The sequence below is a fragment of the Gavia stellata genome, chromosome 1, assembly GCF_030936135.1.
Source record: "Gavia stellata isolate bGavSte3 chromosome 1, bGavSte3.hap2, whole genome shotgun sequence".
NCBI classification, from domain to species: domain Eukaryota; kingdom Metazoa; phylum Chordata; class Aves; order Gaviiformes; family Gaviidae; genus Gavia; species Gavia stellata.
The window spans coordinates 95109541-95124499 of NC_082594.1; the positions used below are offsets into that span (position 1 = coordinate 95109541).

At 36.6% G+C, this 14959-nt stretch overlaps 1 protein-coding gene across 4 annotated transcripts in view; it reads left to right on the forward strand.

Moving 5' to 3' along the window:
- The first annotated feature begins 1115 nt into the window (after positions 1-1115).
- Positions 1116-14959, forward strand: part of USP9X (ubiquitin specific peptidase 9 X-linked) — an 80886-nt gene continuing 67042 nt past the window's right edge. For all 4 annotated transcript variants that reach the window (XM_059822200.1, XM_059822214.1, XM_059822207.1 and 1 more), the window contains exons 1-9: positions 1116-1331; positions 3246-3391; positions 3708-3787; positions 7377-7489; positions 8276-8494; positions 9473-9588; positions 9833-10084; positions 10161-10299; positions 11904-12056. In XM_059822200.1, coding sequence (XP_059678183.1) covers positions 1236-1331; positions 3246-3391; positions 3708-3787; positions 7377-7489; positions 8276-8494; positions 9473-9588; positions 9833-10084; positions 10161-10299; positions 11904-12056 — 1314 coding nt within the window. In that variant the 5' untranslated portion in view covers positions 1116-1235. The remainder of the gene's footprint in view (positions 1332-3245; positions 3392-3707; positions 3788-7376; positions 7490-8275; positions 8495-9472; positions 9589-9832; positions 10085-10160; positions 10300-11903; positions 12057-14959) is intronic.

Genomic DNA, 14959 nt, shown 5'->3' on the forward strand with positions numbered 1-14959 from the left:
AAAGATAACAGCACTGAAAATTAATTTGATATGAGACATCATAATAAAACACTTACAAATATATATAGTATTACAGCAGAAAATTCACTCTTAACTTGTTAACTTGAAGCTTTTGCTGATTGAGTCAGGAACTTAGCATTGCCAAATGAATCTTGCTGAAAGCTTATACAATTCTTTCTACCATCCTATGTGGCTTTTGGACTTTGAGTACTGTTGTTGGTTTATGTGGTGCTTGGAAGTGTGAGTTGCTCTGGAAAATTACGTTTCGTCTTCCATGGTTATACAGTGCCCTGTGGTATAGACTGGAACTGCTGTTATAACTTAACTTTTTATTTCTGTATTTAACACAATGAAGTTGAAATACATAGTAATTATTGAACTGTTGGTATATTATGATTACAAGATCAACAAATAAATCTGATGTCAGAATTTTCCTCTCATAATCTGCTAAAATAGTTGGTGAGGATGTGATGTGCTTTGTAGTGGGCCTGAAAGGCCAGTGGACCCAGGCTTTCATAGGCACATGCTGGAAGAAGGGAATACAGGTCAAATGCCCTGGGTAAATACTGATGTGCTAATAGACGAAGTTTGGCTGTAGGGTCTCTATTAGTCTTAGTGGAGGTAGAATCAATCTCTAACTCCCTCTCAGACATCTGCAGTTAGACAGTGTCAGGAGAAGAGTATTGGAAAAGATGACAAATTTGGCTGTTTATGCTCTTAACCAGGTCATTTCTACATAGACCTTGATCAGCACCTTGAATTCAAATTTAAAATCTACTGTAGCAATTCAAGCACAACAGAGTCAGCGTAAACAGCTGTGTTTTGGATGTGTGTCAGTTTCTCGGTGTAGAGGTAATTATTGGTGTAATTTTTACTTAGAACATTAAAATCATGTTAAATGTTTCAAATGTTACCTTCTTCTGGTGTCAGTTGTACTCAATAAAAAGAAATACTATGTCTAAAAGAAAAGATTCTTTATAGCAGTGTATTAGTTTTTGTAGTGTTCTTTTCCAGGTACAGATTACTTTTATATGCATGTGTTAATATAGCATATGGTCTTTTTTGTTTTTTTTCCAGGTTATGCAATGGTCTCTGCAAGATGGCATGTTCTTGAGTTGGAGCTTTTTAAGGCAAGCATACGCTGGTACTTCAACTTTAATAAGTGGACTATAATTTCTTCTCTCACAACAACTACATAAGCAGACAAAATTGCAAAGATCTGCCCTGTGTCGAGTATGACAGCCACGACTCGTGGCTCTCCGGTAGGAGGGAATGATAGCCAGGGCCAGGCTCCTGATGGACAGTCCCAGCCTCCCCTCCAGCAGAATCAGGTATGATATTAACAATCAAGTTATCTAAAAATAAAGGGGTTAATTCTTTAGAAAAAAAATATCTGAATTATTTGAGTTTATATATTCCTAGAGATGTCTAGTTAAGTTAGATTTTTGTGTGTGTCTGGAAGTACAGAAAGATTTTGAGGGATGAAGGCAGTGCTATTTGCAAAGTAGATACAGTTAGGGAGCGCTGCATTGCAAAAGGTGCTCACTTTTCAGGCAGTGGAATAGTTCTTTCAAGCATATGTATTTTGAATAAGAAGCCTTTTTGGAATAAGATCAGAAGCTTCTTCAGAACTTCATTGTAGACTTACCTGCCACAGATTGGTAAAACTGCTCTCTGTGAGTTCAGTTTATGCTCAGTTCTGCAAAAGCACTTTTTGGATAAAATAGCTTACAAGCGGGTATCAGCTCTTTAAGACCAGCTTCAACTAGGTCTCCGTTCATTGTACTAGACTTCCTGAACAACTTAGCATGTTTCTGTTGAATAGGTTATCCTGCTTTCAAAAGACAAGCAAAAACTTTCAAATACCACATCATAATGTGATGATTCTTTTTTGTTGGGGAAAAAATACCAGAAAAGATGCTTGTCAACAGTGCATCCAAACTTATTTAAAAGAAAAGCCACACTTTGTCATTTAATTCAGTATGAAGATGACATTTGTTTAATACCATAAGGTTTAATGGTTGTTATTTCCTGAGAATGAATTCTTCTTTGGAACATGTGTGGTGGGCTGACTCTGGCTGCCACCCAGGGTCAGCCCCCACCCTGTTGCTCACTCCCTTCATCTCAGTGGGATAGGGGAGAGAATCGGAAGGGAAAAGTGAGAAATTGTGTGGGTTGAGATAAAGGCAGTTTAATAAGTGAAGGGGTAGGGGTGGAAACAAGTGGTGCAAACACAGTCACTCACCACTAAGTGATGGATCCCCAGCTAGTCCCCAAGCAATAACTACCTTGGAAAAAAACTACCCCCCTGTTTTATTGCTAAGCATGACACTATATGGTATGGAGTATCTCTTTGGTCAGTTCAGGTCACCTGTACCAGCTGTGTCCCCTCCCAGCCTCTTGCCCACCCCCAGCCTACTTACTGCTCGGGGGGGGCAAAGTGAGAAACACAAGGCCTTGAATCTGTGCAAGCACTGTTCAGCAACAGCCAAAACACTGGTAGTGTTATCAATACTGTTTTGGTCACAAATCCAAAACCCAGCACCATACAGGGTGCTGTGAAGAAAATTAACTCCATGCCAACCAGATACAGTACAACATATGAAAAATGTTCTTGAGGTTTTGATCCTCCCTTGTCCTCCTAAATCTTGCTGTTTTGATTTGAATCTTTATTATTGTCAATTCATACTATTTCTATATATGCATAAGCATGCATCTACAAAATGCATTGTATTTTGCATGGCCCATCAAAATGGGCTTAACTAATCATCTTCTTGGAGGTTGGTTAGTAGCCAACTGTAGTAGTGTGTTACTCATTTTTAGCAAACTTTTTTAGAAAATGTTTTTCATTATCATTTTCTTCTGTGCTGTCGCTGAAGTTTGTCTTTCTACCTAAAATAGTCATCTTTTCTGCAGAAGGTTTGTAAAAACTAGAGCATCCCTATAGTCTTTATTTTCGTGTTCTAGATGGGTGATCTGCTGAAAGTAATAGTCTGTTACAAAAACCCCCACTTTCCTCGCTGGGAAAGTAGCTTAATTTTTAAACTGTTGAGATAGAAAGCATAGAGCACATTTTATGCTCTAGTTTTTTTTAATAAATCTGAAATCAAATTATTTTATTGTATTTTATGATGACAGGTACTTATTTCAAGTGATTCTTTGAAACACACTGTGAAGGGAAAATGCCAAAATAAGTGACATGTAAGTGCAGGCAGTATTTAAAGTATTTTCCATACCAATTCTAGACTTCTTCGCCTGATTCTTCCAATGAGAACTCCCCAGCTACCCCGCCTGAGGAGCAGGGCCAAGGAGATGCTCCACCCCAGCTTGAAGATGAGGAGCCTGCATTTCCACACACAGACCTGGCAAAGTTGGATGACATGATCAACAGGTATTTTCACACTTTTTTCAGAGGGTGTAGATTATTTGTGAAAATATCTTCGTAGTGGAATCAGGATTCTTGTATCTTTGTTTCACTGGATTTCTTGAAATACTTTTTTTATTGGGTTGGAGTTGTAAAGAGAAAGATGCTCAGATCAGAGGTGGGTTGGTTGGTTTGTTTTTTTTTTTTAAGTGGAATACTCATCAGGACCTTTAAAAAAGTATATTCTTACCCTATATTAAAAACATTACAAAGGGGCAAGGATTCTTGATTTTTAAGAAGCACAATTGACATACAGGGGTATTTGTTTTCTTTTTTAATATAGGCCTCGATGGGTTGTTCCTGTATTGCCGAAAGGGGAATTAGAAGTTCTTCTAGAAGCTGCTATCGACTTAAGTAAAAAAGGTAAGCTGAAAAGACAGTTAATGATTACTGGGCCAGTGTGTAAGGTCTTCTCTTATTCTTTTGAATCCCTGGTGGGGGCTTAAAAATTCTTAATTATTTCTGCTGCAATCCTGGTCCTGAAGATTGTGTCAAAGTGGTATGCAGAACCTTCGTAGATCAGAAATTTTAGAAAGCCATCAATGTAATTAGAAATTAGGCGCCTTAGCATGAGTAGGGAAGTTGAATAAGCTCACAGCAATAAAAGTCTTGTCATTCCTGTCCTACCTGTTTTTCTGTATTCACTTTGATACCAGACCTAGTGGGTTTGGTCTTTATAACAGATACTCAAACTCAAAGAATTCTAGTTTTTTTAAAAATAAGCTACTAGTCTAGCTTTTCATATGTCTTGCCAAAATTTTTGTTCAAATTTGGCACACACATACTTTTGAGAATATTAGAGAAAAGTTAGAGTTTTAAACAGCATGACTTAGACTAATAATTCCACCATACTGTTTGCTCTGTCTGAGTTGCTTGGAAGTAGGAGAGTTCCGTATCAGGACTGCGTATGTGTTTGCTAAATTGTACTAATCAGATTGACAAGTTTGTCATGTGTTCTGGAAAGTTGCTTTGGTCTGCTTTGGTCAGTATTTGTTGCCCCAGTATTTGAGTAATACCAGAAGTCAGATCAAAATATTTTTGTAGGAGATCTACACTTATGACCTAGTTGTATGTCACTATATTTAAAACACAAAGTGCCTGTTCCTTACTTTTGCATAGCTGGACCACGACGACTTAATTTCCATTTTAATAAAGGTTATTCTTAGGCAGTTTTAAGAATAAAAAGCAGATTGTGGTCATGATATTCTGGGTTATCTTGATTGTTTTCTGTAAGTCTTTTTTTCTTTGGAGCACTCTCTGGAGAAACAAAACTTAGGGTGCACCCTTGTGATCCAAAATAGGATAATGACACGTTGTTGCCAACACTGATTTGTCAGCCGTAGTTGCGCTTGGAATTGGCTTCTTTGCATGTAGCTAGGTCTGGCAGGAATCCTAAGGTGAGTGTAGAATTTTCAAGTGAGGACATCTGTTCAGGAGCAAAAGAAATGCCAACTTACGGCAAGAAAACGCAGCCATCTATGTGTCTGGGCTGTGGGAACAGTGCAGTAAAAGGAAATTCTGTGCTTGTGATTTGTGAGAGAGGAGATGTATGTAGTGCCAGCTGTTAAGTCATCTTTAGAAAAAAAACAAACCAAAAACAAAACCAAAAAACTGTCAATGCAATGAAATAATAAGAGCAGAATTAGATTTTTGGCCACTCCTAATATCAACGTACTTCTCCAAAGTATTAGACTTTGTTGAAAGTTCCCAAACAAAGTCTTCTCTTTTTCCTCTTGAAGTTGTGAAAAACAGTGGAGATCTAGAAGTCGTTGATGTCCAATTCTGTAAAAGGCTTCTGCGTTGCTATTTAATTATTCTTTGTCCTGCCTTCTAGATGAATTCCTATGTGTGTATGTACGCAAGGATTATTGGCTAAGGAGAAAACGAGGAAAGCTGTTAGAAGGAGTTTGTTAACTGTGTTACCTTTACAGTTACATCCTAGATTTTACTTTTTTTTTTCCTCACTACTGGAAGTTACATGATGGCTAAGATGGTTCTTTTTTAAATAACTTCCAGTGCTCAAGGAATATGGTAGGGTGCCTATTTGGTGTAACTGACACTGGGTAGCTCAAAACTTGGTGTACAGTGTTTCAGAGCTGTGTACATACAGAGAAGTAATATAAATGATTCTGTTGTGTACATTTTTAATAGAGCAAAAATGTGTTCCATTATCTCAGTAAGATCTAAAATTGGACACCTTGCTACCTGTCTATGAAGCTGGCCAGCCATTGTGGGGGGAGATGGTCCAAGAAGTACTTGAAAGTTTGAGAGATATTTCAGTGCAGTATGCTCGTACTGTAAGGAGCATTAAAATCACTTGAGTGCCTGATTTAAATTTGTATTCAAGAATTAAGTTCACTGTTACTTCTGGGTTCAGAAAGGAACATTTCCCCTAGGTCAAGCTGACTGCATTGGATGCCTTCCCTGTCCTCTGTTTTGTATAGGGTGAAGTTTTCATCTTTACCTCCTTGAGGAGTTAATTTAACAAAGTCCTTTGTTTACTGCAAATGCCTAAGTTTTAGGCAGTGTTCATCTCTCTTTCTGTCACGTTGTCATTGCTGTGGCTTGTGGCCTTTGGTTACTGGTCTTAGCACTTACTATATAGCGTAGGGATATCAGCTATCCAGATTGCAAGCTACATAGGAAGATAATGTGGAGTTTTTTATACTTGGCGGCATAGTGTATATCATGTACCTCTGGTAGTGAATAAAAAGAGGGAACGCTGGAGTAGTTTTCAAGGAGGTGATGGGGGTTGTCCAAAGATTCCTGCTTTACTTGAGCTGCTTGAGAGCTGCACGTACTGTAAGAGGGCTGGCAAGCCCTGTTACGGGAGTTTGGAAAGCCTTTGTGGTATGTACTAACAAGCAGGGCAGATGCTCTGTGACTACTTTTGAAAGGAACCTCTGTTGTACCGTTGTTTGTGACTATGAGAAACTTTAATTTGATAACCCAAATCGATCCTTCCCAAACCAGTGAAAGTTACTGTCAGGATGTCTCATTAAGGAGGTTGCGGGGGGCTCTGGTGGTGGCAATAATTTTTGTGAATCTGGACTATGTAGGCTTGGTGAATGCTAAGATTTCCTGATTGAAAATTAAACTTGTTCTGTAAAGAAACTGTGCAGGCAGGTCACAGTTTTCTTTTTGTAATGAGCCCAGTGGCTTTCATTGTTTCCAGTGTGTACTGATACATGTTCAATTTATCTTTCTGTTGACTTTTAGCCCTATTTAGATTTTTCTAACTGAACTTTTGAAGGGGAAATACAGATTTCTTGAAATACTGGGCTATAAATAACTCAAGAATTTTAAAATAGGTAAAAGAAAAGTATGGAATGCTGTTCTTTAGTTTTAAACTTGACATAAGGCAGCTGCAGAGGTTTACGGCAGTGTGGGATCTAGGTGTATTGGGTCCTGGCAGCAGAATTACAAGAAACTGTACTTCAAGTGAGGGTGAGAAACAGAAGGATTAATGTTTATTTTTGCAGGTTAATTGTGTCTGGGAAGCTAAGCGGGTGTCACATTTTCTCCTCTTCATTCACTGAGTTTTACTGGTAGCAACTAAATAAGAGAAGGACATAAATGCATGCATACCAGAAGAATGGAAGATAAAGATTGTACTTATTGTTATTTTTGCTACTATATCTTTGAGTGTTACAAGTGTGGAAAAAAAACCCCCAACCCTATCACATGTTTTTAAAATAACTAAAAAATTATCTAAAGGAGTGCAATTTTTGAGGTGGCTTTACTAGAACATTAATCTGTCAGGGTTTTGTACATTCAAGCTTATGTAAGTTTGTTTTCATCCAAGGCTTCTCTTTCTAAAATAATTCTGAAACTTTGAACACCAAACCTTTGAAGTCCAAATCATTACTTTCAATATTTAAAAGTTCTTGTAACAACTAATGAAATTGCCTATCTAATAGTTTGGGTTTTTTCTTTTCTGTTTTTAAAATAGGCCTTGATGTCAAAAGTGAAGCATGCCAGCGATTTTTTCGAGATGGGTTAACAATATCTTTCACAAAAATCCTTACAGATGAGGCAGTGAGCGGCTGGAAGTTTGAGATTCATGTGAGTTTTTAAAGTTGTGTTTCTGGAAAGCATAATAATTTAAATGAGGAAGGAGCTGCCTTTTTGTCACTATGAGGAGACTGCAGAGACTGAATCTTGTTTTCGAAACTCACCTCAACAGAGAACTGGGAGAACTCTTGTGTACATGGCTCTTGGGGTGAGGGGAAAGTCATCCTTCCATCACTGTTTCATCTTACTGCCTCTGGTGGTTTTGGAAGGAAATAAAACATGAGAGATGATACGGGAAGGAACTGAACTTTTTATGTTCAGTAGTGCAGCTCTTGTTAGGCAGGCTGTCTTTGGACAGTTGTCTAGAGACCTGCTTATTTTTATGTGCATGGTAGGACATGAAAACCTCCTTTTTTAGTAAAAGCTATTAGCAACCTGTTAACTTCTGAATGTTTGTATCAGCTGTTTGAATATAAAATCTACCTGTTGGACAGCTAGTCACATGCCAGATTAGAAACTGTGAGGATCTTCATAAGCAAATTAAAATCTGTGAGAGAAATGGGTGAAAGAAGGAAAAGTTAGTAGTTCAGTGGCTCATCGTGAATGTCTCAAATAACCAAAAATATTTGTGTCTTTTTCCTAAATTTAATTTTTAGCTGAAAACAGATAGTTTAAAGTTTGTTTAAAGCCTTTATTGGAGGAAGTACAAATTAAAATACAACGTAGTAAAACTTCTATGCAACTCTGCATGCTAGGTACAAACGGTTCCGAGTTTATAGTTCATATTCATCGTACAGTCACCCGCCATATCTTGGTTGTCATTTTTTTTCTTAACAGAGATGTATTATTAACAACACTCATCGACTAGTGGAACTCTGTGTGGCCAAGCTGTCCCAAGATTGGTTTCCCCTTCTTGAACTTCTTGCCATGGCCTTAAATCCTCACTGCAAATTCCATCTATACAATGGTACTCGTCCCTCAGAAACAGTTCCTGCAGGAGTCCAGCTCGCTGAAGATGAACTTTATGCCCGTCCTCCTGACCCACGATCACCAAAGGTACGAGAGCATTTTCAGACTTGTATTTTTAATTTTATGCAGTGTTACCTAATTACACAGTAGCCATAGAGAAGTGTTTTTACAGTGGAAAAAAACCCCTTCATTCTCTATATCACTAAGATGTTCTGTTGCTTTTGACTTGTATATTAAATCATGATTGGTTAAATTTGTCCTTCTAACTCTTTCAGTTTTTGGTCCACAATCAGTGTCATGTGTTTCTGTGGTAAGCTGGCACAGCTCTATTGGAGTGCCATTCCTACATGTGTTAATTGGCTTGCTTGTATTTGCCAGTTGATGGACTTACGTTCTCACTCAATGTGATTTTGTAGATGACATATTTTGAGGAGGTTATGTGATAAAGTAGGATTTTTCTCTCCCTTTTCTTATAGTTCCCAATGATGGGAGAAATGTTTTTAATTAGACATGGGATGCTAGTGTCAGTGTGCTTTGGGGGTTTGGTTTTTGTGGGTTTGGTGGGGGGTTTTTTGGGTGGTGGTGTTTTGATATGTAAGAACCAAAGATAAATAACTCTATCCTTGGACTTTTTACATTGCTGACCGTGTTTAGATGAATGTTATTTTGCATTCTTACTGCTTTTATATGCAGCATTATCCACACCCAGGACCAGAAAAAAATACCAGAATCGTCATGCTCTCTGTAGTAGCTTAGCAGCCAAAGATGAACCTGAAGTATAGTAATTTTTATTCCTATATATTTGATAAAATTCTTTGAATAACTGATATACAGCACCTGTTTTTTGAAATGATAATGGGAAAGATAGTGTTGCCTATTTTTAAGCATTTCCTTAAAGCTGAGTATTTAAACTATATAGGCAAGTTCACTGTCAGTTCTATTACCTTCTAACGTTTTATTGTGCAAGGACTTTTTTAAAGCAAGTTTTGTTACTAACAGGTACTTGAAAGTATTTCTAGATGGTAATTTGTAAATGTCAGAAAATAACTGTTTATTATATTGCAGGGTTGGCTAGTAGATCTTATCAACAAGTTTGGCACATTAAATGGATTTCAGATCTTGCATGATCGCTTCATGAGTGGATCAGCATTGAATGTTCAGATCATTGCAGCTCTCATCAAGTAAGTTTTTTAAAAATAATAATTTACGTATTTTGAAAAATTGGACTAAGTAAAATATTACATTAGCGCAAAGCTTACTCTTTTCTTGAAGCACTTGTTCCATCTCTTAACTAGTTGTGTTTACTGTCAACATTTCATGTGCTTGTAAATAGACTCAAATTTCTTGACTGAATTGCTCCTTACTATGTTAATATTACACAACTACTGATTATGGCACTTTGATCCCTTTTTTCTTTCTTTTTAGGCCATTTGGACAATGTTACGAATTTCTAACATTACATACAGTGAAGAAATATTTCCTTCCAATTATAGAAATGGTTCCACAATTTTTAGAAAATTTAACAGATGATGAACTGAAAAAAGAAGCAAAGAATGAAGCCAAAAATGATGCTCTGTCAATGATAATCAAATCTCTAAAGAACTTAGCGTCAAGAGTTCCAGGACAAGAGGAAACTGTAAAAAACTTAGAAATATTTAGGTTAAAAATGATACTTAGGTAAGATGCTACTCCTAATATGATATGCTGCTTCTGACATTTTTTTCACACTTCTCACATTTAATTTCTCTTACAGGTTGTTACAAATTTCTTCTTTCAATGGTAAAATGAATGCACTAAATGAAGTTAACAAAGTAATATCCAGTGTGTCATATTACACTCATCGGCATGGTAATCCTGAAGAGGAAGAATGGCTTACAGCTGAAAGAATGGCAGTAAGTTCTCCTTTTCACTGAAATTCATTGAATGGATTTTCTTTCTCCTTATTACTTTACTTGTAGAAGTAGCTATATATTAATGATCCTGCACACACTGCTAATTTTCATATCTAGTGTTATAAAGGGTAGGTATCACATCATGGTAATAAATCATTTTAATAGTAGTCTTTCTGTGAAAAATTGCTGTATTTGTTTCAAAGCTGCTGTTGAGAATTGGTTTCAGTGCTGCTTCAAAAAGGGATCCTTGAATAGTACGGTTTTTATATGGTGTTTAAAAGAAAAAAAACCCCAAACAAAAAACCTAGATAAAACAGGTGTGATTCATTTGAAACTTTAGTGCCACTGTACTTAAAAATTTAATGTTAATTTAAATAAGGATATAGTCTGGTTTTTGTGCTTCAAATAATTTTTTCTCATTAGCATTCTAAGGTACAACTCTGCTTTTCACACTTCAGAAGCTGGATTCTTCAGTACAGAAAGTTCTAGATTACACATTTTTATTTTTTTATTTATTTATTTCATATTTACATACTTTGACTACTGTTTCGTGCTTGAGTGCATATGCAGGGAACTATTAAAACGAGCATTTATAAAACAGTAAGAACAATTTTCTCTCCATCTTTGTGAAATTTAATTGTGTTAAGTGATTTTTGCATTGTTGTGGCCCATCTTTGTGACTGGCTACCTGTTGTGAGGTTTATAATCTGCAAAGGGACTGCTGACAAAAAAAAATGACTGCAGTTAGACTTTCTAAAGCGATAGGAGGGAATAGGTCTCTTTTTTTACATACTCCCTATAGTTTGGCATCTCAGACAAGACCTCTGTTTTTAAATTAGAACTTCTAGATTTAAGTATTTCACGAGACCAGCTTGAATATTGTAAGTCTGTAATTAAGAACACTGTTGGAAGGTATGATGCTGTGTACATTTGTTTTCAGTGATCAAAGCACACGCTGTTTTGCTTCAGTCAAATAAAAAATACATGACCCTAATCTGTGTCAATGACACCACTGAAAAAAATTGCATCTACTTAAATAAGGCTTGAATATTTGCCTCTAATTCAATTAGAAGCATTTAAAAACACCTATAAGTGCCAGTACTTAAATAATCTAACATTTTTATACTTCAGTCCTTGCTTATGCTCTTTTTATGTGATACGATGTAGGCATACCAGTAAAGCTAGAAGTGTCTTAAACAATTTGGGTTTGATATTTAATGATTGTGAATTGGAAGAGAAAAATTCTGTTCCTTGAATAGAAGAGTTAACTGTTTTTCCCATTGGCTTTTTATGTTTGAAGTTGTTTGAACATTTTTATGCCTTGAGTTCATGAATTTAATATGCCTGAAAAAATATTTCCCTTTAAGATATCACAGTGACTAGCATACTGGATTATTTTAAATGCTATTTATTTTTTTTAAAGAGGAAATGAAAGTTAGAGATAAATACCTTACTCTTGTGCTGCATCTTTCTCACTTCTCCCAATTAGAATATAGTATATAAAGCCATTAATCTGTAACAGGTTGAAATTTTTCTTTTTAGCTTAAATATCAGTGACAGCACTTCAATAATTTGAGATGACACTGCTTTCTTCTTCTATTCAGGAATGGATCCAGCAGAATAATATTTTATCAATAGTGTTGAGAGATAGTCTTCATCAACCTCAATATGTAGAGAAGTTAGAGAAAATTCTTCGTTTTGTCATCAAAGAGAAAGCCCTCACTTTGCAGGATCTTGACAACATTTGGGCTGCACAGGTAAAGAATTCAACTGCTTGTCTCCTACTGTGCAGGAGGGATCTTGTTCTGTGTCATGTATTGAGAAGACGACTTGTGCTTCTTACGCTTGGTTTTAGACAAGACTAAAGAAAATCAAACGGTGTTCTTTTTTGGGGTCCTGGATCTCAAAATTGTCTTCTCAGATGTCTTCAGTAGAAGGGGTCAACTACACATGTATGGAAAGTCTCAAGGAACAGTTCAGAACATGGTGCAAAGATAATCCTTTTTAAGTATTAAGGAACCCTCAACGTTGAGCAAGGTCTTTATTAGGAAAGAACATGATATGTTATGGCTTAGTATTTTAAAATGCGTTAAGAATATATATTGCTCATCTCAAGAGTTCACCACAGTTACATAAATTTTTCATGGGCAGAGTGCTATTAATAGGGCTTACAATAATGACTGTTCTAGGAGTTGTTTTAACAGCAAATTCTTTCCTTTGTGTTGTAATGATTATTTTTGAAAAATTATAAATTCTGCAATATTGGCTTGTCTACTTAAATGATCGGTGAAGCTGGGCTTCCTAGCTGTAGGCTGCATGAGTTTAGCACACATAAAGGGCAGCTGAAGAGACAAAATCATTATTAATTACTGAGTAGGCAGAAAATAAAAGGTCATTTTAGGATAGAAACAAGCATGAGTACATATATCCTTGTTCACAAGTAATTGGTAGTGAAACTCTTAACTTGATTGTACAAGTAAGCCCTTAGGCCAGTCTTTCAAGTGTGGGAAGGCTAAATCTGGTTTCCAAGGTAGAGGGCTGTACTGGTTTTGGCAAGGATAGAGTTAAATTTCTTCATAGTAGCTTATATGGAGCTATGTAGGTAAAGTAAAAGACTTACCTGTTAAACTCTATCTCAACCGACGAATTTTCTCACTTTTGCCATTCTGATTCTCCCCCATCCCAGTGTAGGGTGGGGAGTGAGTGAGCGAGCAGCTGGATGGTGCTTAGTTGCCAGCTGGGGTTATACCACGACAAGGGCTAATACAGGAATTGGGTAGTATTATATCCCTAGTTTACATGTGTTCGTGTTCTTCTGAAACTGTAACAGTTTGACTTAAGTCCACTTATCCAGGTGTCCCTATTTTCAGGCATGGTATTTTCAGGTTATGTTTAAAGCCCTTGAGACTAGAGATGATGTAGTGGAGGGTTGACTTGAGATCTCTGGTGTTTCATCTAACTTCGTAATCTCTAGACTTCAATTCCAGCATGATAGTAATTGCACAGGCTGAAACTCAAGAAAGTCTTTATTTTCTCATTATTCCTAAGTCCCGTTTAGAAAATTACATCACATAACAGAGTAATATACAGATTAAGGTCTGTGATCATACTGTTAGTTTTCAGCTTATGGTCTGTAGACCTTTCCAGACTGTCTTTGTAAGAAGCCTGTGGGGAAAAAAAGACTTTGAGAAGTTAGTTTGCTGTTAGTAGGCGTGTATTAGCTATATTAAAGCCTCACCTTTTATAAGAAAAAAAAGAAAGACATTTGGAAAAAAAGTCTTCCAAGCAATTATATTACTCATAGTGCCTAGATATGGGACACGTGGATAAGCTAGTTCAAGCCAAACTTTTTACCCTTCCAGAAAACTGTGAACAAGTGATGCAGCCCTTAAAAGATATGGATAATCCACCCCAACGGTTGCAAAAAAGATTTAGGAAGAAATCCCCCATGCTCTCAAATACCTGACTTTCAATTAGGTAGTTGCCATAGTGCACTTGCTGCAGTTTTGCCCTGTTGTTTTTTGGTTTTCTTTTTTTTTTTTGTGCGTGTGAAAGTTGAATTCAGTAAGTATTACTCAGGTAGATGGTTTCACTGTGGCTTTGGCCATAGAATTAAAATAGACTCAAAGGTAAGAATGCCAAAATCTGCTAATACAGAATTATTTTTACTAACTTCACTACTCCATGTGTTTAGTAGTTTTTAGAAGTTCTTATTAAATGACTGCTTCTAAGAGCAGCTGGAGCATGAAATTCAGTAGTGAGGTGTTGATTTACTGTGTAGCTTTATATAACAGGCAGGCTATTTTAGCTCTGGCTCAGTGCAGCAGTGGTGTGGTTTTGCTTTCAGGATAGAGCTGTTATGTTGCTGCCTGGGTTTAGAAGGTGAGCATGCATAAATTTACAGTTGACGGTATAGAAATGCCCTGAAAATCTCAGTATACAACTAGAATAAAAATAAGTAGTTTATGAAAAGTAATAAAATCATGCTGCTTTTGTCTTTAGGAGGCACCATAAGTTCTAAGTTTTATTGAAGTGGTTTCATGTCTTACAAAGAGAGTGCTCACAAAATAGAAGTATATTTGATTCAAGTAATAATGTTGGAAGTCTCTAAAGGCAAGCATTAAGTTACAGCCTGTTGAATTGCAGGGAAAGATCCAGGTGGACAAGAAATAAAATTGCAGAGATTAGTGTTGGAGTCTCATTACTTCTGGAGCATTTAACTAGAACTTCACATGTGATTCCCTGTTTCAGCACAGCAAGCTGACAGTTCACACACCAGGTTCCTTATTTCCTCCTGCTGTCTTGTACTGCTTCCTCAGCCTTTTCTGTTCTTAAGGGCTTCCCCATGTCTGCTAAAAACCTCCCAAGACAAGATTGTTGTATGCCTTACTCTTAAGTCTTCTTGCTCTGGCCCTGCAGTAGCTGTGCGTACTTCTCCTTCTATTTGTTATATTGGAGATGCTCTTTCTGCCCTGTATGCTCTTGGTTTTTATTTCTATCCAGGAAACGGTCTGGTTAGAGAAAAAAATTATACAATGTTTTACAAAATCAAGTGGAGTAAGTGGTTTAGTAATTCCCTCTCTCATAATCTGACCCATAACATGAAAATAAATGTTACTACTTAAATTCACTTTTTTAAAGAAAAATTTATGGCATGCTG